General features: G+C 49.1%; 1 protein-coding gene across 1 annotated transcript; it reads right to left on the bottom strand.

The window, feature by feature from the left end:
- Positions 1–557: 557 nt before the first annotated feature.
- LOC149367138 (uncharacterized) lies at positions 558–22,522 on the bottom strand. The gene is made up of 3 exons (XM_089566650.1): positions 22,133–22,522; positions 1,837–6,317; positions 558–1,770 (listed from the first exon to the last, which is right to left on the bottom strand). The coding sequence occupies exons 1-3, from the start codon at positions 22,520–22,522 to the stop codon at positions 558–560; spliced, it is 6,084 nt and encodes a 2,027-aa protein (XP_089422776.1).
- Between the last annotated feature and the right edge of the window lie 2,360 nt (positions 22,523–24,882).

Below are 24,882 nucleotides of genomic sequence, written 5' to 3'. Positions count from 1 at the left end.
ACCACACCTAGCATCTTCACGCAGCACAGCCGCCCGCCTACCAGCCGTGCCGTACAGAACCAACGAGTTAATACATTAATTTGGAACCGAGTGAGGTGCATTGGTACATGAATAAAAGACGTCCGGGATTTTTTTTCCTCTTCCTAAAAGCCAATATGTTAAGTCACCACTGCAGAGATATTGCAAAGGTTGTGCTCGCAAGTAGCTGCATTCTGAACAACCCCATTGCAATAGCAATGGCGCTAGCAGACTGCCAAACATACACAACACTATGTTATTGGTTCGGCCGCAATAACTGGTTTCCAGTAGCAGTAACCACGATCAATTTCTTTTTCTTGCTCACGTTTTGCCAGCAGAAGAGTAGGTAGTGGAGAGGAACTTGGAGACAATGTTAGAGTCAGATTACAAATGTAAACAGTGCACCCAAGCCGAGACCAACCGACAGACCCAGCGCACCTGAGCGACTAAATTTGTGGTATACGTGAATAATTAAGGGCCAATTAATAGCGGTATCCTGATCGGGTGGCACCAGTGGGAGGTATAAAGCAGAGCCCAGGTCAGCCCATCCTCTTGACTGGGATGCGAACAGCCTGCACGGGTTCGTCGTGATACAGGGTCATGTGGTACGGCTTCGGCCGCTGGCTGCGGTGGTGGCGGCGTTTCAGCGCGATGTCGTGCTGCAGTCGGGGTCGGAAGGTCGGGTCGCGCTCGGGGCGACCCCGTCTCACGGCGATGTGGTGCTGCAGCACGGATCGCAGCGTCGTCGGCCGAGAGCTAGTGAGGAGGCCCCGGCCGAACAGGTCCATGATGGCCGGCCTCCGGCGTGTGGTGCTGGGTCGTCGCCTGATCTTCATCATAGGAAAGTGAAGTCGCGCCTCGTCCTCTTCGTCGTCGTCATTGACGTCGAACACCACGGCCGTCGGTTCGGTTGTCGCTGCGGTGGTTTCCTGAGGTTGCGATTGTGGTTCCTGCGGTACAGCTGGCCTGGATGACTTGGGTGCAGTCTCTTCCTTTACTGTCGTCAGCGGGACAACCTCTATATGCGGTTTGGCTACTGTCCATCCTGGGACGGGCTGTTTATCTGGTACGAATGTTTCTGGGACCCCCTGTTCTTTCGGCTTTTTCGCGCCAAAAGTTGAGTTAGGCACCTTGTTCACATCGCCCAGCCTGCCGAGCATGTCGTCGCCGAAGCCCAAGTCGGGTGTCGATGTGTCACTGGATGGCGGCAAGGAGTTGCTTGCAGTGGAAACTGACTTTGCAAGCGAAGGTCTACTGGGCGAAGAAGTGCCGCTCTTGGAGACGAACGTTTTCGTTTTGTTTTCTTTAGGTACGCGCATTGTACTTATTCCTGTGCCCCTATCATTCTCGGAAGGCTCACTGGCAGAAATGACGGGTTTCGATGGCTTGGCGGTATAACCGAATGTAACTAAGTTTCGACCCTTTTGTGGAATGTTGCTAGTTGACGACAAAGACGTCGAGTGGCTTTTCGAAGCGGCTGCATTACTGCTTGGCGTTCCAGGTTTACTTGCGGAAACACTTTCATGGTTTCCGATTTCCTCTCTCTCTGAGCGCTTTGGGTGTTTCACAGCTCCACTCGTAAAGTCGATGGGTTCCCCTTTTGCTGCAGAGGCCGTTGATGGTGGCGTGCTCGTCGAGGCCGTTTTCTTACTTGTTCGCTTTCTTTCCACAGTTCTTATATCTGACGTTGGCATTTCTTCTTTGATGAACCTGCGCTTGTTGGCGGTGGCCATTGTCGAAGTCGCAGTCTTCCTGTCTGGTTGTGTGCGACTGCTCGATTTCGCGGTGGTTTGCTTGGGGGCAGTCGCACCAGGAAGCTTTTGTGCGCTTGTTGTCTCCAGAACCAGGGTAGTGCTCTTTAGAGCCTTTCCATCTTCACGTTTTCTTTCACGAATATGGATGCCCACAGAGATATTTGCGCTGGTGGTTGAAGAGGGGCTGTTTTCATCGACTGCATGCCGTCCTGACGCGCCGATGCCTAAGGAATATTTTCGCACACTGGTTGTCTGGCTTGCAGACGTTTTGCCTTTGGTTGTACGTGCCTCTCTAAAAAATAGATTTTTCTTATCCTCGATAGGTGAGGGAGGCTCGGTGAAATGGTCTGGCAATGCCGAGTGGCTCTTGTCTTCTGGAACAGGCTTTCCCGTTGGACCTGTGCTTTGAGTATTCTCCCACGGTACGGTGCCACTGGTATGGGACAGAGGTGAAAATGTCGTTACTTCCTCGACTAGTGCCTTTTTGTTGGACCCTAGACTGGGAACGTGATCTGTTGTGCGACTAGAGTTTTTGACTGCAATTCTAACGAAAGGTACAGGCCGCACCGTAGACCTTGGGACAGGAACAGTGCTTTGAGTATGTTTCTTCGCCATGGTCTCACTGCTCGGGGACGGGGGCGTAGAGGCCGTCACTTCCTCAACCAGCGCCCTTTTACTAAATGATGGACTAGAATGGCGATCTCTGGAGGTTGTGTGACTGGCGTTTTTCGCAGCGATCCTTACAAATGGTACACCATGCACTGTAGATTGTTTCTCCTGATGTCTATTGCTGACGTCGAAAACTTTTTCTGAACCTTTGTTTTTCGTCAGGATCTCAATAGTTACACCGTTTGCAAACCCAACTGTCATGTTCTGACCAGGGGGGCTTTCCGGATGCTCCGAGCGCAGCTTCGGTACTGCAATGGACACATCTCGAGAACCGAAAGCACCAGGAGGGTGTGTTTCCCTTGTCGCGTCTGTGTGTATAAAGAGCGGATTTGGCTTCTCCTTTGGCTCATCTTCCGGACTCTTCTCTGCAGATCGTGAAGATTTCGAAACATGACTGGTATGGTCCGCTGGCGATGTGTCCGCCATTTTCAGTGCAGCCCTGTCGCTCCAAGAGGCAGTGGACTCCGTAATTAGAGGGGAGGAATTACGAGTGTACCCAGACTTTTTTTCCAGAGGGATGTCAGATGTGTTCGTCACTTTGGGGTACCGAAGAGGGGCATGTGTCTGGAGCATTGGCTCCTCTTTTTTAAAAGAAGACTGGGAGCTTGACTGTTTCTTCGTCACGCCATCTGAAGACGAAATGCGTTTTCCATTCGAAATTTTTATGACGCCTCTGGGCGCTACTTCATCCGATGCCACAGGAACACTTGCCGTTGACCGATCTAACCTGGGAACCTTATTTTGTATCCCAATGTCCACATTCGACGGTTCCGTTGGCACTTCCAATTTCTTGACAGTCCTGACGTCGATTCGGAGGTAAGTGTCTTCAGCATTATGGATGTCGTCAAAATCATTGTCTTTTTCGTCCTTTGACAAGTTAGTTGCTGGTGCTGGAGATTGGGGAGGCCCTGGTCTGGGCATACCACGACGAGAACGCGTAAGATCCCCTTTCATTGGGTTCGCCAAGCCTACCTTTGGTGGTGTTAGATCCATTGCCTCGGGCTCGAAATTTTGCGTCGAATTTGATGTTTCCTTGAGTCGCGACGATGGCAGACCGGTGGACGAAGTATTTGCTCTAAACTCTTCTCTGAAGCGGGTCGCATTCCCGTTATGTTCACGATGCAAAGTCGATAAAAGCACGTTGCGGTCTTCTTCAGGCACGATGTCATCATAGTTCCAGGCCCCAGTCTGCGGGGAAACCAAGTCAGTAGTCGCGTCAGGTGAAGTTACATTGGCGGCATTGACTTCAGCGCTTAAATTAAACTCTGGGCTCTCGATGGGAATCGGCTCCACGTTCATGAGTCCTCTAACTCCTGGGCTTTCTGTACCTGTGCTGTTGACTGCCACTCGCCCACTGGTGTTTCTCGGATCAGTAGCAGAGCTTTTGTTTTTGTCAGCTACTGAATTGTCTGCAGGCAATGGAGCTTCTGCGTTGCCGTTTCCTTCAAGCTTCTGAACTGTAGCACGCTTGATAGACGGAGCGATAACTGAGTTTCCTGGTATTTTGTGCGATCCTACTTCACGGGAAGCTATGTCGGGCTCGTTGTTTTGCGGAACTTCCCCGCTTGGTTTTGGAGCGCTTCCTCCAAGCCCCTTCATAGCAGCATCGTTTGTGGCGGTTTCAGTTCTCGAGATTCCTTTCTTGCCCTCACCCGTGGCTTCAGGATGTGAGTCTGTGCCTTTGCGGTAAGTGCCTGTCTGAGTGGCGCTTTTGTCCGCAGCTGTCGCGGTAAGATTGACCGGGGTGCCGACATCCGACGGAGAAACCTTGCTACGAGGTGCTTCATCGCGACTCAGCCTCCCAAATGGATATTCTTCGTCGTCCGTTTGATTGGAAGCCCACGTTGGTCCGCTTGAATTCCGACGTTCTGTTTCGAGTGGGTCGACGGACCTATAGCTCTGAAGACTGTTATCAGCGCCGATCCCCCTCGAACGCCCCCACGTGTTCGCAGCTTGTCCAACGGGAGCAGCTATCCCTTGGGAACCGCCGTCAACAGTCTGGTTTGACACCTCGTAGTGGCCAAGCATCGTAAGCGACGGGTTGTTCCGAGGAGTCTCCTCGATGTTGCCCTCAGGCCATGTCTTGAAGCTGGGAACAGCGTTCCGGATCACAGCGGAGACTGGCGGGTGGAGTCTGGCAACCCGAGCACGTCCTGGAGCGTTGTTCCTTGGGGACATCGCTTCGCTGTCGCTCTTTCCGCGCTGAGATGCTGTTATCGAAGTTTCATTCAACTGGAAGAACGGCGCAGATGTGGCGGCTGGAGCAGCCCAAAACCGCCGGGAAAGTCGCCTTCGCACACCGAGGGACGGTTGTTCCGGTGAGTAGAATTCCTGTTCGGCAAGCTCTCTAGCGTTATTGCGCTCTGTAGCCGGCTTGAGAGGGTTATAGAAGTCCCAGCCAGCACCTCGTCTCGCTATGTAAGGGTGGAAGGGATCCAGCGTGTACTTAGTGGGCGGTGCTTCTTCGGGCTTTTCGGGCCATCCTCCTGCATCGAAGCCTTCGACGAGAGCCTCCTTCGCTTTCATCTTCCCTGTGTAGTCGATCATGAGCCTGCGTCCGCGGGAATTCTGAAGGCCGTCAAGAACCATGTAATGCCGTTGCTTTGGAGAGAGGTGGTTCTTGAAGAACTCGGCGAACGAGAGGACTTCGTTGTGCTCCTTGTTCGACGAAGGCATTCCTTTAATCATTCTCTGCTCGTCACTGTTTTGCTCAGAAGGCACAACTGAACCACCGTATTTTCGGTTAGTCCGTACTCCACGGCCCGACATCGACGGAACTTGTTTTAGGCTCCATTTCTTTGCTGACGTCAACTGGACCAGCTCCTTCTGCAAGCCAATGTCCACTCCGCTTGCTTTCTCGCTGGGCTCATTTCGGACACTGCCGCTGTTGACGACAACTCGCCTTGACTTAGAGTCCTTCAGCTGCTTTGCCATTTTTAGCTGCTTTCTAAGCTTGAGCTTGAGCTTTTCCGAGCGCAAGCGCCAAAGCTCTGCTGCCGTTCTGTTTTGAATTTCCGCCGGAAGCTTAAGCTTGCCGTCTCGGCCGTCCTGGTCGGAAGCTGTTAGCTTTACCCTATCAGCATAGGGATCCAGCTCCTTGCTACTTTCTACTTCGGAGAACGCGCCTGTCTCGTCTTTTCTATGCCGGTTCGATAGAGAATGCGGGCGTAGCCTCGATTTCGAGTTCTTCAGGGTTGCCTTATCGATACTGACGTTCACTACTTGGCCACTCCCTTCCTGGTCAGATGATTCGTCTGTAGCTGTCTGTTGAAGCTTCCCTTTTCTGACATTACGGCCAAAGACGCCATGTTGGAAGTCCATTTCTTCCTCACCATTATTAGCGTCTGCCTCCTCCCGGGCCAACAGCGGAACTCCAGCATTGCCTACACCGGATAAGAGTCCACTTCTGCCGTCATTTACGTGGCCGCCGGAATCGAGCACCCCTGCACCACTTTCCTCGTCACCCGTTCCAGCTCCGGACCGTAGCCTTCCACGAACTACGTCGAGCGCGCTTTCATCCTCCCGGCCGTCCGGGGCTGCCATTTCCTGGAGTCCGATTCTCACGGGCAGCTGGTTAATCCCGGCTGGCAGCGGCGCCGGCGGATAATCCCTCCGGCTCGTGCTACGGGGCTCGACTTGACCGCTGCCGGCTTCTTCTGGCTGTTTACCCGGCTCTTTCTGCTGCTGCTGCTGACGTGGCTGCATTAGACGCCGAAGCGGTGGTCCTTCCGCGGGAACGCGCCCGCTGTCGCCGCTGACCTTCGCGCGGATTAGCGCAGCTTGCGGCGGCATCCGATAACCCGGAGTCTCCTTCTCGGCGGCTTGTTGACGCGCGACGACCGCGGAAGCCGAGTGAGTGCCTCCGCTCGAGTTGGCCTGCGCGAGAAATAAAAGGAAAGGCCTGTTTTAATGGCCAGCACTCTGTCAACACGCGCTGAAGCTTACGCGCGTGGGGATGTTTTAACACGCGAAGTTCTAGGGGAAACAAACTTTCCGAAAGTACATAGAAAATCACGTATATTTCCATGGCCAGGATTTCTGCGTGACAAGTTAGGCTGTACCGTGAACCCTGCGCGGGTGAAACAAGAATGGCCCCAGTAGAAGTGACGATGCGCCATCAGTCAACCAGCAACAAAATTTTTTTTTTCCACACCGCTGTATCTGCTAATAGGATTTTCTTACTGCTCCCGTTTGGTGGGCGGGAAACAATCACGTGATGTTGTGAAGGTCTTTGTTTCACAAACACGGGACGAACCACAAAGAAAAGACACAGAGACACACAATCGCGTGATGCGGCTGGAAATGTAGTATGCTATGTCCAAGAAATAGCAGTTCTTTAGCACGGGCACTTGGGGATTATGTCATTAGGTGGTCCTCAGCCATGTGACCATGCATTTTAGAGCGCAGCTCTTTGGCGTCCGTTCCTGGGTTTCGCGTCGGCGTCGGCGTCGGCCTCGTAACCAGCTCCGCCCCCAATGTAACGCTTTTCAATTGGTCGAAATGGTCGTGACGTCACAGTGCGCGAATTTCAAATGGGGCCAATTGTACTTTGGCTAGTAACCATGCAACCAATCAAAGGGATCGTATAGTGATGCTGCAACTAAGTTGGACTGAGTTTAGTTAATTGCTTAATTAATCAATTAGCCTAATTAATATAAACGAGAATGAAGAGGTCAGAAGAAAAGAAAAGAAAAGAAAGACGCGCGCCGCAGCGACAACAGCGTCCAAGGAAGGAGACGCTGCTGAAAAAAAACAGATAAGTACGAAGCCGCGTTCCCTCCACCACCACGCACTTCCCCACTCAGTAAGACGTTGCTCGTTTCATATACGTTGTGTCGAACATCCTAGACAGTTCCAACAATTGACAGGTTAATGACAGAACACGATGGATACAAATACAAGAATATAAATATGAAATAGCCTAATTAACCTTTCTAGTTAGACCGCATAAATCAATAAAACCGAGAACGAAATTGGTCGAGTTGGGGAATCGAACCAGGGTCTCCGGAGTGCGATACGAGCACGCTAGCCACTCCGTAATGCCAGCTGAATGGTTTGGAATGAACAAAGGCGCGTCTAGCTAATACGGCGTCTTCGTTCACTCCCACCTTACCCCTTTCCCTTACGGCGAGGTGCAGGTGTCCACCCAGATATGCGAGAGAGATACATTTCCTTTCCTCAAAAAATAAATTTACCGTCCAGCAAGGCGTACAGCCGAATTGGCGATGGCGTTCTGTGGACTCCCTGGCAGCGTTGCAAGACGCTGTCGCGTTCCACTCTTACAGGCGAAGCTTAACATGTTAACCACACATCAGTAACACACGCAGACAGCCAATGGACGCGTCATTCGCTGGCAGCACTTGATTCATCATTCACAACCACATTCTTAACGTACGCTCCCTTGCCGCACATGCCAAGGACGTACACCACGATCACATTCTGCGCCATTCCTCTGTACTTTGCTTTGCTGAAACCTGGATGGATCCCGAAGAGCCTCTCGAAATCATAGATTTCCTATACTGCTGTGGTGCTCGCAGAGACCACAACAGAGCGGTGGGAGTCGCTATTTACTTGCGCACAGGTCTCTCTGCAATACCAGTGGAAATGTTTGGCACGTCACATGAAGTTGCCGAACTGTGCGCCGCAAAGTTGCCCAACGGCTTGCTGGTAGTAGCTGCCTACTTCGCCCCTACCGCACTCACGAAAGACGTCGTGCACTTCCTGCAACTCGCATTAACCGTCCATCGATCCACACCGATGTTAGTAGTGGGGGACTTTAATGTTGACATAAAGACAAACAGCAATTTCCTAACACTTATGCGGGAGAACATCCCGTTCCTCTCGCTCGTAACGCGTCCCACGGCTGTGACAACCTCGCGAGGCACTTGTATAGATCTCGTCTTTGAGAATCAAGCATTGGTGTACCAAGTCGAACATATATCAGTCTATTTCTCCGACCACAAAGCTTCCTTCATGACTGTCAAGAACTGTTAGTGGAGTCTTTGTTAAAGGAATACGTGTGAAAAAAAAAAAAAAAATCTGTGATAGCGCATACATGTGTTGCTCGATTTCTTTGCCTCAATCTATCGAAAAGGTGAAACAGCTTATTTGCTGCGCTCAAATTTCGCATTAGGAAGTAACGTAATCGTCGGTAATTTTTTAAGATGTTGGTGCTTATTTTTTTGCTTTGCGCTTCATGACGTCGCCATGCACGGCGGCTTTCTGACTGGAAGCGCCAAAATCATCTCTGGAATTTGTACAACACTCTGATTAGACAACTAGACTAGCTTATCAAGTTTCCGTTCCGGGTATGGCGCATTCTGGAGTGCTATTCACAAGGCCACAGGTATAGCGTTAGGCCTTCGTGTTTGATTGGTTTCACCACCGGTTTAAAGCCAAGCCAAGCTATCCCGATTAGAGCACTGCACGGGCCTCAATCTGAGGCCCGAGCCCAGCCCGGGCCCGAGACCTCAAGCCCGAGCCCGGCCCAGGCCCGCGGCTTCAAGCCCGGGCCCGGCCCGAGCCCACTAAATTATCGCTCTAGCGAGCCCGGCCCGGCCCGTGGATCCCGGAATGAAGCCCAACCCGGGCCCGGCACGGCCCGTTTCTCAGTAACACTGGAGGTATATTGCTCAATCTGAGCAAGTAGACTGCCACTACACCGATAAGGAACTGGCCGACAAAGGTTCTGAAACCGCAGTTTGGCTTCCAGAAAGTTGGTTCTTTTTAACCCAGAAGGAAGTGATTAAGAGTAGTGCTCGCCAGGCCCGTCTTTTGGACAGTTATCTCGTGTAGGTGTGCAAGGATAAACTCGGAAGTTCCGAGAGCTAAATAAAAAGGGCTGCATACACGCGTAGCAGTCTACTTTGCGTCCCCCCATGATTTTAGTCAGTTATATTCTGCCGCCCGCGAAGTATAAATATTAAAGCTGCCTAGCAATCAGTACGGTGACATTTTTTTAGTGAACACGATCTCACAGGTTGAGCTCATAGCCGAACTGGTCACCTTTCAGCAGAAACGACAAGCTAAAAGGCTTGAGTATTTCACGGTATGAGTTTGAAGACTATAAGCGTCATAAACTAATACATGTATGTTCTTCCCAAATGCATTTCTAACAGCGTATATGTATGTTTTGGGATTACGAACGATCAATGGCCAATTAAGGCCGGTTGAATTTTACTCTTACTGCACCGCGGCATGGAAATAAGGAAATAAATAAGTCAATGAATAAAGCTTAGTTTTTTTCTCGGCGGGTGCTATAACTCATAGCTCATCCGTGTCGCTGCTTCAATGCCGTAGTTGTGAACTTCACCCTGCAATAGTGAATGAAAAGTCGGACACCAGCCATTTCTGCACGGACCCAAGCCTGGCTCGGGCCCGCAGCTTTAAGCCCGAGCCCGGCCCTGGCCCGCAACTTCAAGCCCGGGCCCGGCCCAGGCCCGGCAAAACAAATCATGTCCCGGCCCGACCCGGCCCGCGGGCCGGGCCGGGCCCGGGCTTTCGGGCTGGCCCGAGCCCGTGCAGTGCACTAATCCCGATTGCGAGTGCACATCCGCAGTCGGCGCCATTCGGTAGCGGGCCCTGAGTTGCTCACCGCGGGTTCGTCTCAAAAGGGTCATCCCGTCAAATTTCTCGAATTTCTTTCCGTTTAGAAACACGACGCTTATCGTGGTGTTCCCAGATCAACCCCTGTAACCAATTGAAGGCAATAATTGGTCTGTGCAACTTTGAAAAAATTGATAGGGGCTTAACGCAGTTAAACAGTTAAACCGAGTAGACCTGCGAAAGCAGGTGTTCATTCTTCAATTGGAGGAGGCACTTAAACTCCGCCTTGGGGGTGTGGCATGATATCTTTATTTGGTTAATGCCCATTGTATGCTGAATTGGTAATTATCACTTAAGATTCATAGATGGCGGCGAGTCCTGACACACCACTACCAGCGCAGTGGCGCAGCGGTTAACAGATGTGTGCCACTGCACTGGGAGGTGGCTGTTTCTATCCCAGCCACCCGTGGGGATTTTGCGACCCATGTTGCTCTTCCCGAGCAACCTCTCGCGCAGATGGCACGACGCTCGTCCGAGCTTACTCGAGTTACTAGCCGAGCTTACCCGAGTAACTCGTGTAAGCTCGGGTAGCAACTCGGGTTGCTAGGCAATGGCGGCTCAAGGTCGTTTGGTAGCCGCACCGCCACGAGCATACGCGACGAGCCGATCTGGGCTCCAGTAGTGTTGCTTTCGCAACAAAGCTTATGACGTATGCGAAAAGGCTTCAACTTAAACTGATGCCAGGCCAGCAAGCTCTGGAGAGGAAACTGATAGGGCTAACATCAAGAGGAGATAGCAGCGCGGCTTTGGGTACAAACGCACCTAGTGTTGGCATGACTATTGTTGTTAAAGAATGCATTTGAGCATGCGTTTCCAGGTGTATAAATATGCGTTCCCAAGAAGAAGTAAACAGTTGTTAGTTAGTGCGCCTGTGTCTGCCTCTGTGTCTTTTCTTCGTGGTTCGTCCCGTGGTTGCGCAACCTACACCTTCATAACAACATGTACCAACTAGGCCCAACCCAAGTTTTATTGTAGTGGTACCCCAGTCGAATTCAAGAACATTTGGACATGCCGGGTGTAAAGCACGTGACGAGAAGAAAAGGATACGCGTCTGACGGTCCGTTGGGACACCAGAGTGGATTTCAAGGGAGGAAAACTTAGCAGAGTGTGAAGAGCGTCAGGCGGCCTGTTGAGAATACAAAATTTTAGATGGCCGCAGTTGGCGCAGAGCATGCATGGCTTACTAGAGTTAAGTAGAAGAGGCTTTCGATTCGCAGTGGGCGTAGTTGGGCAGGTGATGAGGCTGATGATAGCGATGATAGTGACATGGTCAACTTTCACAACAATACTTATACGTATATGGTGGACTTCCTCCAGTCTAAGCTGCGCTGCCTCTATTTATTTATTTATTTTATTTCAAAATACTGCAGGCCTAAGTGGCCCAAGCAGGAGGGGCATACAACATATCACACACCAAGAAACGAAAATGCAATACACATCATCATTCGGTGATAACAAAGGGAAGAAAAAAGACAGCATTAAAAATACAAAATGAGTCAACCAAGGAAATGTTCTTCCAATGCAATGCTAAAATTACTGTTTTGAAAAAGGGATTCTGGGAGCAAGTTCAAATCGGAGATGGTTCGGGGCAAGAAGCTGTACTTAAATGAATTTGTCCGTGCAAAAATAAGCTGCAGTGTGTGAGGTATTTTTACCGAAGCTTGTCGACCTCACGGGATGACCAGTGAGAATGTCATACAAGCTGACTCTGAATTTTTTAATCATGCCAGTTGGAAAGCTTCGCTTCGAAGCCCGGTTATTTCTCCAGGTCGCCTCGAAGATGTTAAAAGAGGGTATGCCTTCTATGAAATGGAGACACCTATCGGTGGCGGTCTGACACTGCTCTTTGTCCACTATGTTCGTGTTTTAGCCAGCATTGAATAGTTCATCTGAATTCCGCAGGCAGCATAACAATCTGCTAACTTTGCAGTTTGCGCTCTTGCAGGGAGGGTGGTTTCTTCGTGCCCTGGTTGTCTCGCGTTTTTCGGCGAGGGGGATTTTTCCTCTTCCCACCAGGACGGAGTGCATCGGATGCGACATCGTAGCACCCACCTAATGATTGAGTCGTTTAATATCTTTTCCTAGTTATGTGTAGTTGGGTACAGGATTGTCAGCAATTTGAGAAGTTTTTCCTAGACGTATTTTTTAGACCCTCAGCTAAGAATTTCAGTGCAAGGAACAAGTTATCTCTCTTGTTAGTTAGTTTTTCCGCTTTGCGTATGGGCTTGGATTTTGCGGCTTTAAGATTTGGTCACGCCAGCGGCGGTAGGGTTGAACGGGTGTTCACAGCGGTCAACACGTGCTCGGTTTAGGTTATGTGTTTTTTTTATGTGTGTGACATTGCGGTCTCAACTTAGAATTGCAATCCAAGCCTCAAACGTGTAGGGTAGATGAAATTAAAGGCGCACTTAAGTCGCCTAACGTCCGGAAATGCGAAAGCATTTCGAGTTCCGTTGCCTCCTACGTTACTTAGAAATGCAATTAAAATCGGTGATAATTACTTCAATAATTAGCAGCCAATCAATGTAATTAACAATTGATTATTAACTGATTAAACGTTGAGTAATTATGTGATTAATTAATCCATTACATTATTCAATTAGTTTTGTCGATTATTTGTCGATTCTCAATTTTGGTGGAATTACTAGTGATTCGACAATTTCGTCAATTACTAGAAATAATTAGCGAAATTATTTATCATGTCATTTTGGTTATTCATTTAGTAAATCCTTTACATACGCTTTCCATTCGATAATTGCTAATCATTAGAAATCACAGTTACGCGCTTACTGGGTGACGGACAGTTCATGAGGACACTGTGTCCACACTTCCTGCCTACACCCCGTGATGATACATCCTGTCCACGCCACTCATGAGGCAAGAAATGCCTTCGCATTAATAGACACCTTTAGCATACCGTGTACCGCTTTACCGTTACCGGAGTACCAGGAGCCCGCCTACCGCCGGTGAGCAGGCGCTGATTGGTCCCGATGCTGCAGGCACGCGCGAATGTGCCGGGTACGTGGCGCCATCTGGCGACGCCAACGAGATTTGCGCATGCCCTTTGGCTGAGCGCGGGCTCCCGGTACTCCGGTACCGGTAACGGGAACACGGTATGCTAAAAGTGTCTAATATCACACGAAATTACTAGGATGAAGTGCGAAGAGTGTGGACAAAGTTAGAAGCCAAGAGGATGAGTCCAGGTACATTTGTAATAAGTTTGGCACGTAGTAAAAAATGGAAGCAATGACAAAGCAGCGTACCAAGCTATGTGAAGATGTTACCCTATTAGACAGACATCTTCAGGATGTAAGAGACGGCAGAACAACCGTAGAAGAGGGGCAGAAAGCAGTGGAGGACAAGCTAGTTGGTTTCAACAGCAGGTACCCAGAAAGCTCCGGAACCATCTGAAAGCACTTGGCACAGATTCGGAAGAAACACTGCGCATACACTGGATGACGAGGGTAACTTAATGGAAATTAAGCGGCCGTGCCATTTATTGTCGAATGGTTAGAAGAAACTTTTAAACAGTGTGAAGACGCCAGAGGTATGTGACTGAAGCAGGCCGCCGCCGCGAGGAGGTTTTCTATGTTAACATAGACCACAGTTAGATTAAGGACCCTCTGCATACAGCAATGAACTAAGGTGAAAATACTAATGAGACAAATTCCATTCATATTGAAAAAGGCTGTGGCTAGAGTTCCGTCCAGACGGAACTACAATTTGCGCTAGAGTTCCGTCCAGACGGAACTGCATGTAGCGATGGGGTTCCGTCCAGACGGAACTGTATCTGACGCCATACTGTTCCGTCCAGCATTATCTGCCACAAGAGTTACGTCAAGACGGAATTAAAGTTGCCGTTAGAGATTGGGAAACCAGCTTGTTTGCAGAGTTTTGCATGTTAATTTCAAAAAGTGGCAATCCTATTCCACCTAATGTGTGACAGGATATTCTGCTGCATCATTTTATTTTCCAAGCAGTCAGTGAGAAATGGCAATTGAACGAGTTTTGGCTTGGGTTTGTTGAGGCGTTTGCTTAATGCTTGTTGACCGTTTGTGTACGTCTTAGTCTTTTTCTCGCTACGTCATCTTGCAGAACAAACAGCGACAAGGCTTCACATCACTTCGCGAAGAGTTTCTGCACTCTGCTTCTAACAGTGTCATTTTCCCGATCCGGCATGCATGCACGGAACTTATGCCTTCGAGGATGCAATAAACGCAGTATGCGGACAGACATTTTGGTGCCGTGTACATGCGTAGAGAGAACATGTGGATACAGCTTTGTCAGCCGGTTATTCCAGAGGCAAAAAGTGCTTTATGTGGGTACTAATCACCCATTCTGTACAGTATGGAAAGTACGGACATTAGGCGGTTTTAGTTCTACGTACATAGACCCTTCACGTACGTAAACGTGAGCTGTCTGCGTAGCGTACGCTCGTGTCGCTTCGTACAGTTTTAGCTACACGTACGGGACGCAAACTGTGTAGATCTGCCATAGAACCTAAAAAATGCGCTAGCATGTTGTGCCGCTCCATCTGGTACAGATAAAGAAAATTAATTTTGTTTAGTCGAGCTGCTTGGAGCGGAGCCAGGCCAAGCTACAGTGCGGGCGGTAAATACATTCCCCCTTTCTTCTGACAAACGTTGAGCGATTTCATTCCACCGAACTGTATGTTGCATGCTACCTTCAAACGGATTGCATTCCTTCACGTCCCGCAGCATATTTAAATCATCATCGCTTTTCGAGAAGCGAAGGCGCGCTGGTGTCCCACTCATATCGACGACGTGTGCGTATGGAGCCAAAACGTGCACCGTTTTGCTTTTCCCGCTGACCGTGCCGAGGGTCTCGCGATATCCCGCGAGGTTTTGAGCTTCGCGTGGTCTCGCGAGACCAGCGCCTCCTCGCTGGCGAGACCGTCGGCACACTCGTTGCTATGACGACCACAAACTCTTCTCCGTCAGGCTTAGGAGCTGCTGAAACGGATTTCTATCTGGAAAACAAAAGCTAGTTCTCACCTAAAACTTCTTGCGAGAGCAAGAATGGACCAACTGAAGGCAAATACAGCAGTTTACAGCACGATACCACGTCGAGGGACTAGCGACGAAGCTGTTATCGTTGTGAAGCGGGCGGGCAGAGCGCCGCCATCTTGCCAACGCCTCGTACGCAAGCAACGTGAAGACCGCAAGCAAAGATCCGAATATCACGTACGTCCGTGAGACCCACGCAGACACTTCACGTTCTGCGCATGCGCACTGGTGACACGTAAGCGCTCTACTTACGTGAAGCTTCTACCTACGTGAAACTAAAGCTTTCTATTGTATGGACGGAACTCTAGCTGCAGTAAATATTCCGTCTGGACGGAACTGCAGCAGCAGCAAATGTTCCGTCTGGACGGAACGCTAGACACTCCGATTGAAAAATGTGCATAGGTTTGGACGGGTCAGCAAATAAGATTATGGCGTATATAATTTGCCTTCATAGGATTCACATCCGATAGCGACTTGGGCTATGAGGGACGTAGTAGTGGAAGGCTCCGGATAATTTGGTTGGTTTGGTTTATGGGGGTTTAACGTCCCACAGTGACTCAGGCTATGAGAGACGCCGTAGTGGAGGGCTCCGGGAATTTCGGCCACCTGGGGTTCTTTAACGTGCACTGACATCGCACAGTACACGGGCCTCTAGAATTTCGCGTCCATGGAAATGGGACCGCCACGGCCGGGGTCGAACCCGCGATTTTAGTGTGCTGTGCGATGTCAGTGCACGTTAAAAAATTACAGGCGGTCGAAATTATCCGGAGCCCTCCACTACGAAGTAAGCTCATAGCCTGAGTCACTTCGGTGCATTAATCCTATATAGCCAAACCAAATGTGCCATAATCCTACTTGCTGGCCTCTTCACACTTATACAAATTTTTCAATAAGGATTCCTTGATAAAGAACCAAGGAATGCCTTCTGCGCTGCTTAAAGTGACGTGTTGAAAACTTAACAGCTCCCAGCAAGCTGGAGAGAGAACATAATAAGTATGATAGAGAAAAGCAAATATGGGAAAGACCACGTGAAGGCTCAGAGGCATTTAACGGTGTCTTTCGTGTTGTATAGATCAGGAATGCGAGCCATCAAGGATCAGCTAATAAGGTTGGCCTGGAGAAGCAGAGGGATTAGAAGAACCGCCAGCCGGTTTCACATATAACTTACTGGCAGTCACCCACTGCCTCTATGTCTTACAGGTGGGGAACGACCACTGTGTATAGTGTTTTTGTGTTTTAGATATTAATTAAAAAGTCTTATCATAATGTACACCACGCCTTGTTATGGCAGATTATGGAAAAAGAATGCTTGGGTAATGAAACGATAGGCTTGTTGAAAAAAATTACAAGGAGATCAACGCAGCAGTGATATCAAGAAATGGAAGGTTCAACGAGAGTAGGGTTAAAAGCGGACTTGAGGAGAGATGGGATGGCTTTTATCGACACTATTTATGATCTACGACAAAAGAAGGCAAGCGTAGCAGGGGGCGGGAGAAAGTTAGGTGGGCGGATGAGATTAAGAAGTTCTCGGGGGTACAGTGGCCGCAACTGGCGAATGACAGGGTTGACTGGAGAGACATGGGAGAGGCCTTTGCCCTGCAGTGGGCGTAGTCAGGCTGATGATGATGATGATGTTGGGAAAACTTGCATCACTTTTTGCTGTTGTAGGACGCTCGTTGCGGGCTTTCAGCTATCGCTTTCGCGAAGCAAAACAAGAAGTCCAGACCAAAGAAACAGAAGTAAAAAGACAACGGTTGCAGCCTGCGAAAGGCAAAAATGGCAAATGACGGAGCCGAATTCCGTAAACTAAAACAGTCTCAAAACACGAAATCTCTCGGCACTGCCATCATCGTGACGTCATTTGTATCCGTGACCTTCCGTATCTTCTGCGTTTGTGCCGTTTGTGCCGTTTGTGGGTCTCTTCAACGGGCACTGACATCGCACAGCACACCGGCCTCTAGCATTTCGCCTCTATCGAAATTCAGCCGCCGCGGCCCAAATCGCACCGGCGTCTTCCGGGTTAGCAGCCGAGCACCGTAACCACTGAGTCGCCGCTGCGGCTATGAGCATCTGAAGTGAAGATGACGTAATAGTTCTATCTTTACAGCAGGAACCAATTGGATGTAAACTTATAGGCTAACGGAAAAAGACGAGATTAAAATCGGGTAAAGCGCAGCGGGTCACGGATAGGGAGAAATGGGTGTAGTGTTGGCCGACAGGAAGAGAGTGAAGCGAGTTAGGTAACCAAAGCAAGTTAACGGTATCCAAGCTGACATCAAGAGGAGCGAACCTGCAAGGGCAGAGCACGTAATGCGAAGGCAGCGCAGCGGGGGAACACAGCAAGTCCGAAAAAGGCGTTCGCTTCATCTATAATAATTTCTCCTGTACGTCAGTTCTGCAGCCAACTTGCCTCAACTAACCCAGTGTAATCGAGTTTCCCGATTAAAGTTTATGTATCAAATTGTAAATAGACATTGCAACGTTAACATCTCTGATATAATTACATTTTCTTCCGGATATGCCACCAGGCAGAGGCATCAGCTAACTATGACACCATTCCGTGTAAGAAATAATTGTTCTAATTATTCTTTTTTTCCCAGGACTGTAACTGACTTGAATAACTTGAATAATACTGCAGTAACTCAACCCTCCCTTTCTTTGTTTGCCGCCAGTCTCTGCTGACGGCCCAAAAAACTTAATTGTTCATATTTTGCTGGTTAGTGCATTGTGTTAAAAAATGGTGATTGTTATGGCGTTTGTTGTTGTACCTGGCAGTGTACTTTGCCTTCCCTTTGTTGTGTTGCCTTTGATTACTGTTGCGTTGTATTCCCATCCTGCTAAAATCCCTTGTGGATTGCAGTATCTGTAAATTAAAAATAAATACAAAAATAGGTGGGTAGAGAAGATTAAGAAGGCGGAAATTCTGCCATGAACATAGCCGATCAGACGGGTTTCTGTCAAAACCCTGGATTTCAGAAGATTAAGAAGTTTGCAAGGATAAGGTGGCCACAGCTGGCACAGGACAGGGTTAATTGGAGAGATACAGGAGAGATCTTTGCCCTGCAGTGCGTGGTAGTTAGGCTGCCGATGGTGATGATGACTATTTTAAACACATATTGGGCCCCAGGAGTAATGCATAGTTATTTTAAGAAGTGATGCCACTTATTTAACAAAAAAAAACGAAAAAAAATTACAAGCACCATTTGCCTCCTTCCAAAGAGAGAGAGAGAGAACAGAGGGGGAGGGCAGAGGGAAGCGGAAGAACTACATATGGTTCTCTTTTTCGTCTGAATGTGTAGAAAAAAAAAATTCAGGGCCTTTTTCTTTTACTGCGACGGCATTAGAACTGTCCTGACGCCAAAACCTCGCCGATATTCAGTGTCACGAAATTCGCTGATTGGTCGATAAAGGTCACGGGACCTTGTGACGTCATCACAGAGTGTCCTGACGGACCACCGTGATTGGTAAAGAGAGGCCACCTCACCATGTGATTGTCACAACGTGCCCTGGTGAGCTCCCCTCATAGGTCAAGAGAGGTCACGTGACGATGTAATCTCATCACAACATGCCCAATGTGGCAGGTGGCAGGCTGGCTATCGGATTGTGAGCGACTTGAACACTATGGCAGGTGGTAAATTATTCATTGGTGGAGAGAGGTGACGTGACCTTGAGAAGTGTCACAACTTGACCACCAGCAACCTATTTTCTAGACGCAACCTGGATAGGTAATCAGAATCAAAAATAAAACAGAATGTCATGTATGCAAATGTGGTCCCCATCACAGCATAACGGATGTCTGCCACCGCAGCTAGCAGTCAGAATGAGGCGATTGATGGAGGGACAACTGCAGAGTAACCAACGCAAAACACGCACAAAAGTTGCAAGAGAAGCTGCGACAAGAGCGAAATATAATGCTATTCACTGCCTGTTTACAGGAGGTATTTCGGGGCCTGAAATGGGAACAGTTGAGGATAAGAGTTAATGGAGAATACCTGAGTAATTTGCGATTCGCTGATGGCAGTGCCTTGCTAAATCACTGAGGACATGAACTGCAAAGCATGATTAGTGAGGTAGACAGGCAGAGCAGAACGATGGGTCTAAAAATTTACATGCAGTAAACCAAAGTAATGTTCAACAGCCTAGCAAGGGAACAGCAGTTCGCAATTGGTAGCGAGGTGCTGGAAGTAGTAAGAGAGCCACCCATGTTCATGCCTTTATCCCACCATGGGACACACCGACACCAGCGAAGGGATCATCCCTTCTGTTGGCTTCACAAGGAGCGCCAACCAGCCACCTTGTCGGAGGGGGCCGAGGGCGGAACAAAGCCCCTTCCCCGAACTGAGTAATGAATGTCCAACGGTAGCAGAGTGTATTGGTTTGGTTTGGTTTGGTTTACTGGGGTTTAATGTCCCAAAGCGACTCAGGCTATAAGGGACGCCGTAGTGAAGGGCTCCGGAATTTTCGACCGCCTGGGGTTCTTTAACGTGCATTCCAAGAGAAGGCAAACGTAGCAGGGGGTGGAATAAGGTTAGGTGGGCGGATGAGATTAAGAAATTTGAGGGTATACGGTGGCCGCAGTTGGCAAAGGAAAGGGTTAATTCGCGAGACATCGGAGAGGCCTTTGCTCTGGAGTGGTCCGCGTAGTCTGGCTGCTGATGATGATGTATTGCCATGAGTGGTGCATAATGCAGTTATCAGTGGTGGAGCATAATAGAGTTAAGAGAGTGAAAGCCTAAAATATTTAAAATTAAAAATTACACACACCAGCGAAAAAAGCCTGAAACTACGGCAGAAATATATTCCCACCTATTGCTAACAGACGCATCCATATTCTGTCGTCGTCATCGTCTTCGCGAGCCACTTGTACCGCTCTCTTACTTTCACTGTCACCTCTGATCCAGGCTTCGCCATTGAAATAGCATGTCATAGTCGGCGGAGCTCCCGCAATGAAAGGTTGTACAGTATGCGTGTATTTCTGCTGTGGTCTGGTCATGATTACAATTTCTCGTGGAAAAATTAGAAGCGGGTATAGCCAGCCGTCATACATAACAGCACCTGAAATGTGCTAATGCTTCGGCAGTGTCTCAGCTCAGTGGTCATGAGCCGACTGGGTCTCATTAATATCAACCTCCATGCTCCGTCCTGCTCCACTAGACACAGACCAACACCCCTCTTACTACTGCTCCTTATCCTCCTTTTCCTCTACCCTGATCCTCCCACCTGTCTTCACTGCGCCGGTTACCCAAAAAGTACGCATATCAAATTTGCCAGACCTGAGCAAAGGCTCAGTGTTTTATCGTTAAAAGCATATTTTTCAATGCACAAACAAAAAAAATTGCAGCAGTAAATCCAGCATTGACCTAGCTCTCTTCATGCTGTGTGCATCGGGTCTTTGTGCCATTAAAAACAAGCACCAAATTCTTACGACGCATATTAAGTTAAACGCCCCATAATAGTTCCACATAATCTCGCGATGAAGTGTAAGAAACTCGGTACTTATGTGGCCGCTATGCAAAGCAAGCTGATTAAGACAAAGCGATCAACTTGCAAGGCTACTCAGATCGTCTCTGTTGCTACACAATTATCGAAAAGGAGAATTCTCTCTGAATTCCGGTACTTAAGCTGCCTAGCGCTTTTACCCCCGCTTCGCACGCGGGAAGTGCGGGAGTTCGATCCCCAGTGCCGCCTGGTACCCACCGGTGATACGATGGGTACAAACTTCCCCTGGCCTGGAGCTAGGCTTATTTAGGGTGAAATGCTTGGGAAATGGGACTTTGGCCCCAGCGTGAGAAGAAGAATACCGTGTGTCATGGCGCTGTTTGGCCCCAGATGCCCTTGCACCATCACAACGGCATCATCCACACAATCATCAACATTTTTCTTAAACGCCATAAAAGACAGATGTGCATCATAATGTACGCGGTATATGGCGCAAGTATGCTGAGTAAAGTTGAGATTTTGGCGAGTTGGTAAGCATTCATGATGGGTGAGCAGCGCAATAAAGACGGTACCAATACAAGACATCAACTGACTAACAAATGCATGTATTGAAGAATGAACTCAAACTCATTTGTTATAGTCAGCGCTTGTCTTGTCTTTGACCCTTTATTATTTCGCTGTTCGCCCGTTATGAAAGCATGCTGTTCCGCGTCTAGCTACAACTCGCGCTACCCAATGTTTCAGCGGCACATTCAGCTTGGTCCCGCCTATAGCTTGTGCAGCAGCCAGTAGATCCTCGCGACTCGCATCCGGCGCGTGTTGGTTTTTAGGCATTAACTGAATGCGTCCTAGTCTCATTACTTGCGGATGAGCAATGGCAATTTTCCGCTCTCTTTGATAAGTTCTAAAGGCGTCAAAAAATTGCGAGGACACTTTGGCAACTAAAGTGTTGAGAGGAAGGAGAAAGCCGACGACACTATGCCGTCACGACTTCCGGTGGATGTGACGCCATACCGTTCCCGTGGCTATATCGATACCCAAATTATACATCTTTCGGGGATCTTAAATGTTTTATAAGACTTAATTACACATTTTTTCTTCTAATCTCACACAAATCCGACGCCTTTCCGACTATTCTGTGAAAATTTTCACTATGCCGTGACGACTTCCGGTGGATGTGACGTCACACCGTTCCCGAGGTTATATCGACATTAGCGCTATTTCGACGCAATTTCCACATTTTTGCCTAAATTAATTAACTAATTACTCTACAGTCATCAAACTCGGCACCTAGGTTCATTTTTCCCTCCTCTATCTGAAGCAACTATTGGTTTTCTTCTATCTTTTTTAGTTCCCGAGTTAAACCCGTGTGACACAATTTGTTAACGGGCAGACGACAGTATAGGCATTAAAGGCTTTCGCTTTAAAACTTTCTTCCTCCTCTATCTGAAGAAGCCGTTGTTTTTCTTCTATAATTTTTAGTTGCCGAGTTAAACGCGTGTGACACGCTTTGCTAACGGACGACAGTATAAGCCAATAAATTATTGCCTTTCGCCTTAAAACTCTATCGTAACCGCTCCGGTCAAAGTGTCCCCGCTCCGACACGCGAGCCCATCTCACCCCGGAAGCGTGTCCTCCGGACAGATCGTCCCCGAGGTGGTCCTGGTGCTTCTCCGCAGGCCCTTCCTCGTGCGAGGCGTCTCCGTGCAGCGGCGCAGACGAGTTGGCGGCTCCCCGATGACCCCCTTTGTGCAGGGAGAAATGCAGCGACGGCAGGCGGCGGTTAGCACACGGCTTGGCCGCGGCGCTGGCGTCGACGCCTCGGTTCCCCAAGCTTGGCTCAGCCATCATGTAGTTCCAGATGAAGTATCCCAGGACGGGCGTGAAGATGAATATGTAGCCCACCGACAGGCCGATGACGACCCGGCGAAGGCGCAGCGACGCCGGCGTAATGCGCAGGTCCTTGAGGTTGATGTTCTCGAAGTTGGCCACTTTGCTGGAGGCCTTCATGGTGGATGACGGTCGTTGCTGTTGGTGGCGGGGGCGGTGGCGGTAGTGCTCTTACGGGTTCTTGTACTTCCTCGCACTCTCGGTCTTGTTGGTGGCTGGTTTTGGGCCCGGGCGAGGCGGGCTCGCGGGTACGGGGCGCGGCCTCCCGGACTCCTGGTGCCTTGTCGCCTCCTGGTTCCTTACATCGCACGGCGGCTGCGGCAGGAACGCCGCTCTGCTGCTGTCGCCGTCCTCTTCTTCTTTGTCCTCGATGTGACCGCCGCTGCAAGCGAGACCTGCGGGGGTGTGTGTAATTACGCACTCCCGGAGTGCATGTCGTAGCTATAGCAGAGGAAGGATTTCTCTCCTTTACTCAGAACAAAAGGAGGTACAGAATTTAAATCCATAGTCATATGGACCCCAGAACACTCTGTGGATGTGGGAAACGAACGCCGCTGGCCGTGCGCTATTACTCCGGGTCCCCCAACATTCGCAGCAACATAACTATTCAGAACCGCTGTTAAGCTATAGGGATTTACTCCAACATTTGAGATTAGCAACGAACGTATACGCCGAACCGCACAAAAAATTGCGAGGGCACTTTCCAGTGACTATATCGATATCTAAATGATACATTTTTAGGGAATCTTAAGTTTTTATTACGCTTAATTACAGATTTTCCATCTAATTTGACACAAATCCGTCGTTTTTCTGACTATTCTGTGACAATTTTCACTATGCCGTAACGACTTCCGGTGGATGTGACGTCACACCGTTCCCGTGGCTGTATCGGCGTCCACGCCATTTAGACGCAATTTCGATGTTTTCGCCTATAGTTAATTAACTAATTAACCTACAGTCATGAAACTTGCCTTCTAGGTTCATTTTTCCTCATCTATCTGAAGTAACCATTGTTTTTCTTCTATCTTTTCTAGTTCCCGAGTTAAACGCGTGTGACACGCTTTGTTAACGGACGACATTATGAGCCATTAAAGGCTTTCGCCTTAGAAATCTAAACAGGGAGTAAGGGGTCATTCTAAGGAAGGTTTATGCGAATACTTTATATAAATCCCGTCAGATATAGCTTTGTGTTTCCAAATTCGTACGATCGGCATAGCGCCTTCTGCGGTGAGGTGACTAACTTGTACCATATGGTATGGGCACGCCAGAAGAACTCGGCTATAGCAAGAGTCAATAACCCAAAAACTGAGGACTGGGGGGCGGCGCTGTCCAGCTCACATTCGGAAGGCCAGATTTTGCTGAAGAGCCGGGCAAGAGCGGCGGCAAATGCCAATGGGCTCCTGTAATGAGGGCCCACTCAACCAGTCTCTCTCTGTCTCTCTCTCTTTCTCTACTGTGTCCCCAGACCAGAAAGGTTGTTCGAACCCCGGAAACGCTTATGTACAGAGGGCAAAATGCATGTCTAGAACGAGCGAACTGTCTGTTCCGCACCTCCCAAAGGCGCTGCGACCATGAAGTCCAAATATGACAACAAAATCCTATAAGTTTGACCGCACATGCTTACATCGATGCCATTTTTAGCCAAATGTTATCAATAGATATCACGTGTTCAGCCCGAAACACACCCAGAACGTGTTCTAGACAAGCGTTCTGCCGTCTGTACTCGGCCCAAACTTTTTTACTTCCGGGATGGGTCCGACCTTTAAAGCTTTAAAAAATAAAGCTTTTGAAGTTATTGGCTGAAAATAGTTTAAAATCGAACGCAGCCTCAGCAAAACGAGACGAAACAGCCAGCTAGGTACATACTTGGCCAGATAATTGACGCTGCAGCAACCGTTTTAACGAGATAAAGTTAAGGCTCCCGTTAGAACCCGATGGTGAGCAAGAAAATGCGGATTGGTCGAAAAGGTAGTGACGTCACACGTGGAGCGGCGGATTCCAAAAGTGATAAAAACATGACATGACTGGTGAATGTAAGGTCGCAACGTTACTCTAACGTCATGTTGGCATGCATGAATGTAAAGTAAACTAATTGCACTAAAGAGAAAATTGAATGTGGGATTGGAGTCAAATCCGTGCCCTTGGATCCGGAATTAGACACGCTACGCCAAGACCACCCAAGCACGTTTATTAAACTTGTTAAAGGGAGGCCTTGTGTGTTTTGTCCGACTGTGTCCGTGTCTTCGAAGTGATATGCAAAGAAAACTCCAGTTCACTTAAGGAGACCACTGACGCAGTCGCGTCAACCCCCCCCCCCCCCCACGCCCCCAATAGGGACCTTTAACATACCGTTTACCGTGTTAGCGTTACCGGTACCGGAGTACCGGAAGCCTGCGCGCAGCCAGTGCGCATGCGCAAATTACCTTGACGGCGACAGATGGCGCCACATACTCGTCAGCTGTGATCGCGCCCTCAGCGTC

This window comes from Amblyomma mixtum, chromosome 1 (assembly GCF_055824585.1).
Source record: "Amblyomma mixtum isolate Tamu chromosome 1, ASM5582458v1, whole genome shotgun sequence".
Lineage (NCBI taxonomy): Eukaryota > Metazoa > Arthropoda > Arachnida > Ixodida > Ixodidae > Amblyomma > Amblyomma mixtum.
This window is presented reverse-complemented; position numbering and strand designations above follow the sequence as displayed.

Coding starts and splice junctions, on each gene's coding strand:
- LOC149367138 (XM_089566650.1), bottom strand. CDS start 22,522: ATGAAGGCCTCCAGCAAAGTGGCCAACTTCGAGAACATCAACCTCAAG. Junction 6,318..22,132: donor CCGGAGGACACGCTTCCGGG/GTGAGATGGGCT, acceptor TTTCTCGCGCAG/GCCAACTCGAGCGGAGGCAC. Junction 1,771..1,836: donor GAGACAACAAGCGCACAAAA/GCTTCCTGGTGC, acceptor ACAACCAGACAG/GAAGACTGCGACTTCGACAA.